Below are 13,046 nucleotides of genomic sequence, written 5' to 3'. Positions count from 1 at the left end.
TACATAGGCGCTCCCCTCTCCCACCTAGCTCACTCGGCTCGTATGCAAATCAGGCCAATACAGACAGGTCACGTGATTGACGTATATTGTGATCAAGACTGAAAATATTTGACATTACTTGAAACGTGATTAAACATATCGTTATGATCCGGTGGGGCATGAAAAATACATTTAAAACGTTAGATAATATTGTAATGTACCTTGGAAAGCTTAAATGCAGTTTGTCTGAATCTGTGGTAAAAACAAATACAAGAAAATCGTTTCAAAACCGTGGGAAAAGTCACATCAGCATTTTTCAGATTTAAATGAAAAGGACTTTCCAGACGATTATATGGTCTACAATTACAAAACTGCTACTGAGTTCTATTTTTCACATCAGAACGAAATATCTAAAAATCTGCCAAAGAGCAGGTGGTGGACACAAGTGTGTTGGAAATTGGAGCCCCCCCCCCCCACAATGTATGTATTTAAGAAAAAAAATCCATAGGAATCTTTGAAGTTGATGTCGAAAGATTTTCATAAAATTCCGCTGGTTTTGAATGAGCCTCATCTTACCCCCCCCCCCCCCCTTTCAAAAAAAGCTTAACAATGTTTTAAATTCCACTAGAATTTTACGACCTTTCCCATCTTTAGTTTGGACTTTGCGGAGAAAGTGACTGCAATGGCGAGTAAATTGACTATACTAAGTACTTATAGAAATCAAACATATCTATGGTTTATTTTTTGGTACCATTAAAGGTACTGGGAATGTATGTGGAAATCGGCTTTGGGAAAATATGTTCTCCCGTAATTCAAACTTTCCAAGGTACATAAACTTTTTGGCTCACCTGAGCTGAAAGCTCAAGTGAGCTTTTCTGACCACATATTGCCTGTGGTCGTCTGCCGTCTGTCCGTCTGTAAACTTTTCACATTTTCGATTTCTTCTCCGGAATCACTGGACCAATTTCAACCAAACTTTCCACAAAGCATTCTTGGGTGATTATTGGGATTCAAGTTTGTTCAAATGAAGGGCCACTTCGTTTTTTAAGGAGAAATTAATTAAGAAACAGTGAAAATTTGGAGGCATGTTTAACAAATCTTCTTCTCAAGAACCACTGGGCCAAAATAGTTGGAAAACTATATGAAATCTTTTGTACACTGTATAGACTCAAATTTGTTCAAATTATGAGACTCAGGGTTAGGTTGGAGCCACAGTATTAATGGAAGATCAAAATAATTTTTACACAGATATAAATAGGGGGAAAAACCCTTTAGGAATCTTCTCAAAAACAGAAAAAGTCTTGGTTAGTCATATCAACATAGAAGACCTAAGGTAGTGTAGATTCAAGTTTGTTCAAATCATGACCCTCGGGTTTAGAGTGGAGTCACAATGGGGGATGAAAGTTTTACATAGGAATATATATGACTAAAAAATTGTCTTAAGAACAGAAAAGCTATGTTTAGTCATATTGATATGGAAGCATCCTCTATAGTAGAGTAGATTCACGTTTGTTCAAAACGATGACCCCAGGAATAGGGAGGGTGATATAGGAAGATCAAAATTTTAAAAGAAATTTAAATACAGGAAAAGATCTTTGAAATCTTTGGCTAAAGAATAGCGGAGCCATTTGTTTTATTGTTATGGAAGTATCTTTTTAGCGATATTTAATTTTAGCGATCCTAGAACTCTCCCTTATAATGCCAAATTTGATTCCTCGTTAAATTCTAGACTATTACGAAAATAAATATTCTCACTAAGAATCATCAATATCTAAATCATTTTGAAAATCTTTCTATAGCAAAGCCAATGTAAGAATTCCATGACAAGCTCTCAAGGGAATTTGTTAATTGTTGGCCAATGCAGGAATTGCACGGTTATCCAAAGGACCAATGCAGATATTAGGACGCTCTCTCTCTCTCTCTCTCTCTCTCTCTCTCTCTCTCATTGGCCAATGCAGGCAATGCAAGACTCTCTCAAGGTTCAATACAGGCACTGGGCGACTATCTCAAAGTCCAGCCTTCCTTCTTAAAGAGCCCCCATTAGATCCGCACTTGCTCTTCGTTTTCTTCCTTAAGCGCGGGGGGTGGGTGGGTCTCTGAATTACATATAGCTTATTTATTGTTAGAGTGTCACCTTTTGACTCCAGTTCCTGTCAACTGCCCGGCATTCACGAACACATATAATGGAAGAATTAAATCACTGACATTAACATAGTTTTTTTTCATTCCTTAAAGAAAAAATCAGACAGATGTTAACTAACATGTTAGCTGTATTTACTACAGCTGAGGTGTTTCCTAATTACCAATATTTCTACTACTACATCTTTAATCATCAAATTATCTCCCTTAGCATTAACCAAATTATCTCCCTTAGCAGTAAACATTTTCACGATCGTCGAGTCATTGGATACAAATTACCTCTTGTCCCATTCATATATCTACGGTTTCAGTTACTCTACAATTGTTACAAAACACAGTATTTGTCCTCTAAGTTACTCCTTAATCCCTAATAACGCCCTGCTTCTATAAACATCATTATTTATTTAGATGATGCGGTATTTCTTAGCAATTCGAACACGGACAGGTGTTTTTAAACAATACCGCTTTAGATTTTCGATGCACATAGAACATCACAGGTGAAAAGAATCACACAAAATGCTCTTTATCATTTGATATGTATGCAACTCCATTTGAAAGTACACTCGCCTGAAATATGTTATCAAAAAAAATTATAAAAAAAAAAGAAAATGGAAAAAATCCCTTTCAAGAATTCAAGTTACTGCGGAAAATTTTTCAATCATGGGGGTCAATGTACGTGGGTAAGCAAAATTTTGATGGTTCGTGGGGACTAAATTTCGTGGGTAACTCATATATATATATACAGAAGATTCAATAAATAAATATGTTGACAAAATAAATGTTCATGGGTATGTAAATTAGAGGATAAGGGTGACCCATGAAATCCACGAACATAGAATCCCCCTCCGAAAATTGATGATTCCACAGTAATACCTGTACTAGTATTTTCAAAAGTCCAATAATCAAACAAACAAATTCTACACGTATTTATAATATTCACCCACGTATCTTTTCACAGATTCTTTAATACATAATTTACATAAAGCCATTGTGCACCTCCTATTTTACTTTTTGAACTGACACTTAATTATACACCACTAATTTAGAACTTAATTATTTCCGGTCTCTTGCAAAACATGGACTTTCCATTATGATCAAATAGAAGGCGGGGATATAATTTAGTGAGCTCAGTGCTCACAGTACCTTTAGTTTATACCCCCCCACCGGCTTAAAAAGTTGGAGGATGTACAGTTATCGGGATATCCGTCCGTCTATACGCCCGTCCGTCCTTCCGTTACGCTTTAGGGTACCCATCTCCTATCCGCAACTCCTCTTATACCACTGAATGAAATTTAATGAGACTTTTACAGAATCTTTGTTACATAGCATCACTGACAGACAGACAACCGAGGGTGTGTAGGTTTAGCAGGCCAAAACCATGAAAACATCTTCTGTGAGGAGGAACCTTTTAGAATCCGCTTTAGACAGATACAAAGAGAGATAAAAAAGAGAACAAAAAGAGAGCCCGGGGGTCGAGAGAGAGCGGGGGAGGATGAGCACCCTGTTTTAGAGGATGTTACGGAAACAACACATGACCGACCAAGGACTGAGAGTTTGATCGAATTCGAGCAGATGTAGTTATGGAAAGACCCTAAAGAACGAAGAGGGGCTGAAAATACACATGGGAAAGACGGGATGCACTCCAATTCAGCGACTGACGCAACGCACAGGGCAACTCAGTGATACAGGGCTAGAAGAGGTGGTCCAGGAATCTAACGACAGCGTCCAAGCGCCAGTCAACGAGAGTGGGCAGTCAAGGAGAAGGGGTAACATCAGAAGAGCAGACACGCGAGTCCAGAAGGCAGCCAGCAGAATTAGAGAGGAAAGCGAAAATCAAGTGGCCAGCTAGAGGCAATAAGTAAGAACGGGAGAAGTTTGATTACGATGTAGACAAAATCCTAACCGCATCACTTGCACGAAGAAAAGACAAGAAGATCAAAGGCATGGCATGGCAGCGATAATGTAAAACGCAGGACTGAACAGCTTTAGGAAGAAAAGGAGCAACCAAGAGGAATATCTATGGGGCGCCGTTTTGGTATTTACTGCCAAAAAGTGATATCACCTATTCGAATAGGTGATATCACCTATTCAATTGGTGATATCACCTATTTGAATAGGTGATATCACCTATTCAGATTTTGAATAGGTGATATCACCTATTCTTCTCTTAATTTTAGATCATTGTGATATCACCTATTTTAATAGGTGATATCACCTATTTGATTTGAATTGGTGATATCACCTATTCGAAAAGGTGATATCACTTATTCGAATAGGTGATATCACCTATTCGAATAAGTGAGATCACCTATTCATGCTGAATAGGTGATATCACCTATTCGAATAAGTGATATCATATCACCTATTTAAATTGAATTAAGTGATATCACCTATTCGAATAGGCTGATGAGAGTCACTTTCTTTGAAACGGCGCCCCATAAATATCGAATGAGCACAGGAGACAAAATGAGATGACTAATCTAAGGCGAGAAACAGCTGGCAAGACGGGTTAGAACATCAGAGGAGAGGAAACGACCGGTTATAGGTGAATTAAGGACGAACATTAGAGAAGCTACAGATCATGAGAAGGGCAGACAGAACGAGGAGAAAAGAAAGGAGCGAGCAAGAGCACAATTTACAGCCAATCCATTCCAATTTACATCAAGACTTTTAGGCAGTCAAGGATCAGGAAAGCCAACAGCGGATAGAGAGAAAGTCGAACAGTATTTGAAGGATATGCATTGCGATTCAAGGAGGGATGAAGGTTTATGAGAATTCGAGAAGTTAAAACAGCCTGACAATACAAACCATTTGTTCGACGAAAGGGAACCAAGTTGCGTGATGTTTAAGATGTAATCAGGAAGGCCAGAACAGCTTCACCATCAGTGGGACAACATGGGATTCCATACAAAGTTTACAAGAACTGTCCGAGACTAATCCAACGCTCATGGAAATTAAATCTGAGAGTTGTGTGGAGGAGGGGGGCAGTTAGCTGACAGCTGACACCAAGCCGAGGGATGCTTTATTGCAAAATGGGAAACTCAAAGTCATTGGAACAGTTCCATACCATTTCCCTATTGAACATCGAAAGGAAAGTTTTCTTGGCTATTTTGGCCGAGAGGATGAAAACCTATATACTAAAAGTACATAGACATAGCTGTGCAGAAAGGAGGAATGCCAGAAGCCTCGGGGAGTGTACAGAGCATACATATGTTCTAACTGAGATCATACAGGAAGCTAAAGATGGAGATCTAATCTAACTGATTATCATGTGCATATATTATTACTTATTATTGTATCTTGACCTATTATACAAGGAGAGGGTGTATATAGGCCTTGCCTGTTGCCCAATCCTTATTGTATTATCAATAAAATATGTTTAAAGTAAAGTAAAGATGGAGATGACAAGAGAAATGGCAGTCATATGGTTGGATCTAACGAATGCTTATGGTTCCATGCCTCACAAGCTAGGCCATCTTACACTACAGATCGAGCTACCATATACCAGACAGGATGCGGACGCTGCTCAAGAGTTACTTTGACAGACTTCAATTACAGTTCACAACCCAGGACCTCACAACAGCGTGTCAGCGCCTAGAAGTTGGAATTGTCACAGACTGTATAGTATTAGTATTTCTGTTCTCTGCAGCCATGACTATGATGGTAAAGTCGGTGGAGAAGAGACAACTTGTGCAGAAAAGCGCGAAAAATGGAAGAGCACGCAAGAATGGCGAAGACAGTTGGTATGAAGAAGCAGGGAAACTGGCTAAACTGGGAAGGAGTCAAACAGAAGAAGACGTCATGGAATTAGATCTGGATAACAGAGCCCCAGAGATTGCAGTTTCAGCTTAAGTCGGTTTATGATGTGTTGCTAACGACAACCAATCTGACAACATGGGGCATGAGGAACTTGTATATGCAATATGTATTTCTCACCTTGACCCTTGTCCTTTTGACCTCGAAATCTATATGGGTCTAAATGGGGACTTGTCATCCAAATGTGCCGGACACGCTGCAACCTATTTTTTATCCACTTAGGTCAGACTTGGCCAAGATTCGAACTCGCGACCCTCTAGTCGCGCGGCGAACACTCTACCGTGATGGTAATTTTTTTCAAAGACAGCTCAAAGAAAACGAAAGAATGTCGCTATGAAATTATGACATTTAACCCTTTGATCTTGAGATCAAAATGGATTTTCTTGATTTCATAAGGAGTTATGATAGATTTCATTTCAAAAGCTCAAAGACATTGTAAGATGTCACCCAGAAACAAAAGTAACACACAAAAAATTAATCTATGAATTAATAACCATGACCTCTAACCTTTTGACCTCAAAATTGAGTCTTTACATCATAGGAAGTTGTGATATTATTTTTTGTAAAGAAAGATAAAGGAAAAACTAAAGTTATGATATGGAAAATAATATTTGTTATAAAAATTTTTAACCTTGATATTTGATCTTATGACCTCTGTCAAAGTTAATAGGGGTCTTTTTTTAGGCAAAAAGGAATTGGGATATAAAATTTTGTTGCAAAAACTCTCAGACTTTAAAAGATGTGTCCATAAGGAGTTGCGATGAAAAAAATTCAATACATAAAGTCAGACCTTAAATTTAAAAACATCGCTCATTCTATATTTAGAGATCGTGTGAGGATCACGTGACCTGGTGCACACATTGAACATCGCTCGGAAACAAAATTTCACAAAAACAGAATGAATTTCTCATCTTGACCATTGAAACAATAGTGGTCTTCTTCAGGGCATAGGAAATTTCATTGCAAAAGCCCATAGACTTCTTGATATATTGTCTGCAAACGAAAGTGGTACACAAAAACGGAACGTGTAATGTATGACCTTGACCTTTTGATCTAAAAAACAATACGATTCTGGACAATAATACAATGTATATTGATATCCCGGTGAGTTACAGTATGATGAAAAAAATATGATACTAGAATAAGTGTCTGTAGTACCGGTATTCCGGCGCAAAGTTATTGACAAAATATTTGATAATCCAAAGATATCAGCAGTTCATGCAATGACCTTGTAAAAAATACAATCTATCGTCAAGTTGAATGTTGACCAATTTTTTTGAAAAATAAGTTTTTATATGTTATTATTTTCACACTTAATTCAAGTCTATGGATTTTTCTGTATGTCTGATCATGACAAGGAGCACATGGCGGGCTTGACGGTTGGGCGAGAGACGCTGTCTCCTCAATGGCACATGATCCCACGCACTTTGGGGGTTTTGCTCTTCTTCAATTTTGTATTGTTCCAGTGGATTTTTGACCTTTATTGCTGTTGTTTTTCTACATAATTCATTCTAAATCTTGTGTAAAAAAACTTTTTAGAAATGCAGCACGTTCTCGTCTCGTTTCCTTTACTTAGTGTTGCGGGTGTGTGAAAATTCCGTAACTTGTTTTTTTTTAAGTTACTGATTCAATCCATTGTGATTAAGCCACACCTTGTGGGAAAAAAAGAGACCTCCATAATTTTTAGTCTATATGAGGATGTCCTATTGATCTGTTCATATAATAAACCTGTTTCTCCCAACAGGTACTCTTTTGTATATTGCTATTCTTAAGTGGACCCTCTAAATTTTGAAAGTCTACTTTTTGCCCTATACATTTTTTTCTCTCAGAAGAATAGACTAGCTCCATTTAGTATATATAACCTCAAAACTAAAATGTTATTCAATGGCGTCAACTTTGAAAAAGAGAATTTGCATAAAGAAACAAATATGAATGTTGTGGGTGAAATCAACCCAGTTTGCCTTCAAGGTGAACAGAAAAAGGGAAGTTCATCACTTTCTTTTTGTTCTTTCCAATATAGTATTTTCTCACAGAAAGGGTTCCTATTTCATCATGTTTCATAGTCATAAGAGAGGCCTAAACATAATCACCCATTTCTTGTTCTGGCAAGGTGTAGTCATACCTGTTTAAAATTCACCAAGAAGCAACTGGAATTACTTACACCTTCCTTGAGTCAGAGCAACTCTCTAAGGCAGCTTTTTAAACCTGGGTTCAGCAGTCTACAGGATCACAAAACATTGAAGATTCAGGATTAAATCATCAATATCCATGATCTGATCTTGTTTAGTTCACCTTATTAACCGAAATTCGTCTGTTTCATGACCCCAGGATCAAGGGAAAAACAAAACAAAATATAAAATTATTGAAAAATAGAGTATATTTGTTTATAAAAAAATACAAATTGTTGAAATATGTGCTTCTCATTTCCTGTCATTCAAACACACTATACTGGCAAACAAATTATACACCCAACATTGTGAATGATGGCAAGCTTTTACAGAACATTTCGAAGTGAATTCAGCAAACTACGTACACTGATAGACGAGTCAATTGTACAAAAAAAAAGTCAAAATTCTACCTGTATATAGAAATATAACATTGTATATCACAAACACCTGTAAAATCACATTAACTGCTAAGATTTCACTATAAAAATTTTCATGAAAAATAACATAATAATCACATTTTTCATAATATAAATGTCATGGAATGTAACAAACACTTAATGCAACTAAAAAAGAAAGTTTGATATGCCTTTTATAATCCATGATATGTTTCTTGTATGATACTTAGAAAAAATAAATCTTGTGGAAAAACATAATAGGAATCTATAAAATAATTTATTGTCATTCGATCAGCACTAACTTTTGTAAAAAAAATTAATAAATTATAATTAAATCTGCATAGAATATTTGCACAATAGCACTCAAGAAATAGTTTTTTGAAATTCTCTCCTCCCTTGGCACCTCTATGGAATTTCATGATAACATTTGCCTGAGTTTTCTCACTTTTATTTGTTGCAATCCATCTTCTTTGTTTAGGAAAAAATAACTGCACTCCTGTACTTCTGGGGCATGATGGGTTAAAATGGAGGATGTGAGGAATATATGCAAATGAAAAATTAGAAGCCGCAGAATGGAGTGCGTAGCCATAAATATATTGATGGCCTTAAACAAGTCTCTAGTTAAGTTTATTAATGTCTACAATCACAACATCGTTGTACTCTCTGTAAATCCTGTTGGCCTTGGTTGTTGAATCTGTGAATCATCTCTGAAAACAAAATAACATTAAAAGGTTATTCAATGTCAGTCTAAAGAATAAATAAAATATAATAATTCTACAATCATTTAAAAATCCTAGCTTTAGAATTATTTCTTTTTCTCTTGAGAAAAAATTAATCTCCACATTGTCATAAAATTGAAATTTTTCTTAACAGTATCTGCATAGCTAAGGCCACAACAAATAGCTGCTGATATACTGATACTTGTACCTACTCTTGGTAAATGGGATAAACTGCCAAAGTTATTGATACTTACTCTTGGTAAATGGGATTAACTGCTGAAGTAATTCCCTGGTCTCCACCTATATGTTCTGCTGCTACTAAGTTATCTCCTTCAAATGTCAGGTTGATTTCCCCTGAATCCTGAACTGCCTCATCAGGTGGGACGTACATATTTAAACTCTGTTCAATGCAAATAAAATACTTTATGATTATATCAAGATAGTTGAATTCATAATCAATGACAAAAAATATGTTCCCTGATCTTGCACAAAGCTTTAATTTCATATTAAAAAAAATCTATTTTCTCCCTTTGAAAATGATATAATCAATTAAAGGGCTAAGCCATACCTGTGTTTCATATTCCCTAAGGAAACTTGGTGGTTCTACAAACTCTGGTTGATCATACACCTTCATAGCTGCTGCATACTCATTAATATACCTTGTATACCTGGAATGAAACACAAACCACTTAGAGAAAAAAATATATGAAACAAACATAAACAGATTGACAAAACTAAATCTCGAGATCAAGCATGTAGTTATGTCCCTTGGACACTGACCTTGAGTGAGTGAAAATGATGACAATGAGTCCAACGAGACAGAGGAGTATTGAGATGGCGGCCAGGGCGACGAGAGCTGCCCAGGGGTCGTCCAGCCACCACACGTAGGACTTGCTCAGCTGGAAGATACGGCTGGCCTGACTGTCAAATGGCTTCCGGATGATGATGACCTTCAGGCTGGGATCTCCACCTATTCTGTTCTTCAATTCATCCTGCACATTCTCTGGGAATAATCTATTGGCAAGACAAGAAAGACCTGAATAGTTTATTTCTTAAAATTTCTTCGAGGAAAAAGGCAAAAGTTAGGATATTAATCATATGGTAACCTGAAGAACAGAAGTAGATAATTTGGCTAACTTACGTATCCTGTTCTGTATTGTTGATCAGGTGGTATGGTTCAATGGTTTGTTGTAGAACAAAGTATAAATCAGAGCTGCAATGAAAAAGGATTCTATTACTCATCCAGAAAATTCAAGTTCTCTTTTGAAATCTTTAGTCCAGATAAATATTAGAGAAATGAATTAACTAAAGCCATAACCTCTCTGTAAAGATACTAGTCACTCATTTTCCATTATTAACTCATCAGCAATTCTCTTACTCAAATAAAATAAGCATCATACTTACTCAGGTACAGTGCTTGTGTCTGTCAAAACATTCTGCATGTCATTGAGAAAACGTTTCTTCTCAACCTTCTCAATAATAGCCACCCTTCTTGTCACATTCTGAATAACTCTGCAATTAAATAAATTGATAAATATACAAGAGAGCCACAGGAAGAGTTTGTTAATTGAAATACTGTAAAATCACTTTTTATTCACAAGAACTTTATTTTCGCATTACCACGCAAGACAGTCTGCTTGCAAAAATTTTATTCTCACATACTGGAGTATATTTTTATAAGCAAGAGATTTATACAGCAACAACCAGCATTCATGAAAATTTTGTCTTGCCTATTAATACCAAATATGTAATTTGCGAAAACAAGGTGTTGCCAAAATTTGGTGATCTGCAATATGTACTTTACTCTAACATATAGGAGTACTCACTGTCTGATGAACTCTTTCTTTGGTAGTATATCCTCTGGACTTCTATCTTGGAACACCATCACAAACCGATGGAATGGATGAATCAAGTTTATCTGAAAATTTAACCAACAAAAATTTAAATTCGGAGCACACACAACTATCTGGAATAGATTTTCTATAAAAACTTAGGTAATACAAGTCAATCAATTTTGAAGATAACTTGCACAAACAATGACATTTAACTTGCACAAACAATGACATTTAAAAGGCATAACTTGCTTTCCTGCTTTCCCAAAAAAATTTTCAACAGAATTGCTTTTACATAGGAAAACTTCAGTATCTTTCAATAATATTTGTATCACTTTGTAAAAATGTTAAGAAACAACAGATTTCAACATTTATAACATTAATTTTTATGAAGTAAACTTACATAGACATTGGCTTCATCTGTTTGCCTTTGTGAGAACAGAATAGGGTTATCTGTGGCTACAGCCTTGAAGCGATACTGAGCAGGCTTCTGCATCTCTGCGGACAGATCTCTCTTGGTAGTGACCATTCCGTCATCAGCAGCAAGACTGAACGGTGGGTTTGCTGGAATTCCTGAGTTGTCTTTGATTGAGTAAGTCACTCTGCCATTGGTACCTAGATCCAGATCTCTAGCCTACAATTCAAGAAGCAGAAGTTTATAGTTCAGCTGTATAATGACCAACCTGCAATCATTTCAAACACTGAGAAGCACTTCTGCATTATCATTTGAAACTCTTGAGTAAAAAGGTCCTGAATTATCCCAACCATTTCAAGCATTCTTTGTAAAACAATATTGTACTGCCACAATCATTTTTAGCACTCTGGCAAGAGTTGCAGCATTTAAACAACCATTTCAAGCATTCTGAGTAAGGTTTCAGCATTATCTTAATAATTTCAAGAATTCTTAAAAAGTAATGCTCTATCATCAAGGGGCCCAATACAGCAATTATTCAATATATTCAAGTAATACAACAGTGAGAGAAACAGAGGTACTTACGTGGACCTCCAGTATCTGTTGGTCTGGCCTGCTGTCATTGGCTATAGCTCCAAAGTACATCCTTAGTTCTACTGGATTAACTGGATACATGGGATAGACAAACTGTGGAGGATTGTTATTCACATCCAGTACTTGGATGATCACAGTGGCAGTGGGGTAGGTGTTGTATACTAAAAAGCAAAAGTTTCCTATTTTTGAAATTTTCTGATTTATTGCATGTGGTTTGGGCTATAAATGTTAAGCTTCAGCATTAATTCAATACTGTTTTCTCATCATTGAAAGATTACTTTGGAGAAAGATCTTTAAAATGCTCCATTTCAAAATTTGTATTGTTACCTATCATGTAACATGAGGTTACAGTAAAGGCTAGTCAGAAACACTACAATATATAACATCTGTTAGTAATATTCCTTGTAAAGTGTTGAGACTGACCATATATCTGTCTCTTTCTCCTGGTTTGTGAGTCATCAGCTGTCACAGTCACTGTTACGTTGTACTTGTCCTGTACACTGAAGTCCAGCTGGTGAAGCAATATAAGCTGACAGTTTTTGTTGAGATTATCATTTTTAGTAGAGAACCTGTTTTCCATGTTCTTATCTGCAATGGTACATTTGATGGAGGAGGCTCCTTGGTACTCCACATCCATCTCTACAATGACGTTACTCAGTGGAAAGTTCTCTGGCACCTCTTTGCTATGAAACGAAAACATAGATAATTAGAGATTACAGAGTTCACATCAATGGATGCTGTCTGCAAGTAAATCGATGTCCCTAGTGTACATCCAAAGATGCAACATTTCTGCAATTTTGATCTTATAGGGCTCACATTTACATTGGAATACTGTAGATTCCTTATTTTTCGCGAGTACTTATTATCGTGAGACAGCTCTCTAACGTCAAATCGCAAGAATAATAATTCGCGATTGGATGCTTGATCAATAGAATTTACATGGATTTCAGCAACATAAAAATAAAAGCGAGTAATTTTTTTCAGCATTATCT

General features: G+C 36.4%; 1 protein-coding gene across 1 annotated transcript in view; it reads right to left on the bottom strand.

Annotated features, from left to right (window-relative positions):
• Window positions 1–8,293: 8,293 nt before the first annotated feature.
• Window positions 8,294–13,046, bottom strand: part of LOC134240934 (protocadherin Fat 3-like) — a 51,436-nt gene continuing 46,683 nt past the window's right edge. Inside the window, exons 99-108 of the mRNA XM_062723046.1 lie at window positions 12,478–12,737; window positions 12,046–12,215; window positions 11,452–11,682; window positions 11,043–11,134; window positions 10,621–10,728; window positions 10,358–10,429; window positions 9,997–10,230; window positions 9,785–9,884; window positions 9,471–9,616; window positions 8,294–9,204 (exon numbers count right to left, since the gene is read on the bottom strand). Coding sequence (XP_062579030.1) covers window positions 9,141–9,204; window positions 9,471–9,616; window positions 9,785–9,884; window positions 9,997–10,230; window positions 10,358–10,429; window positions 10,621–10,728; window positions 11,043–11,134; window positions 11,452–11,682; window positions 12,046–12,215; window positions 12,478–12,737 — 1,477 coding nt within the window. The 3' untranslated portion in view covers window positions 8,294–9,140. The remainder of the gene's footprint in view (window positions 9,205–9,470; window positions 9,617–9,784; window positions 9,885–9,996; window positions 10,231–10,357; window positions 10,430–10,620; window positions 10,729–11,042; window positions 11,135–11,451; window positions 11,683–12,045; window positions 12,216–12,477; window positions 12,738–13,046) is intronic.

The sequence above is a fragment of the Saccostrea cucullata genome, unplaced genomic scaffold, assembly GCF_032062105.1.
Source record: "Saccostrea cucullata isolate Sc308-1 unplaced genomic scaffold, CSIRO_AGI_Scuc_v1 ctg3073, whole genome shotgun sequence".
NCBI lineage: Eukaryota > Metazoa > Mollusca > Bivalvia > Ostreida > Ostreidae > Saccostrea > Saccostrea cuccullata.
Note: the sequence above shows the minus strand (reverse complement) of the source record. Positions and strands in the feature narration are given on the sequence as shown.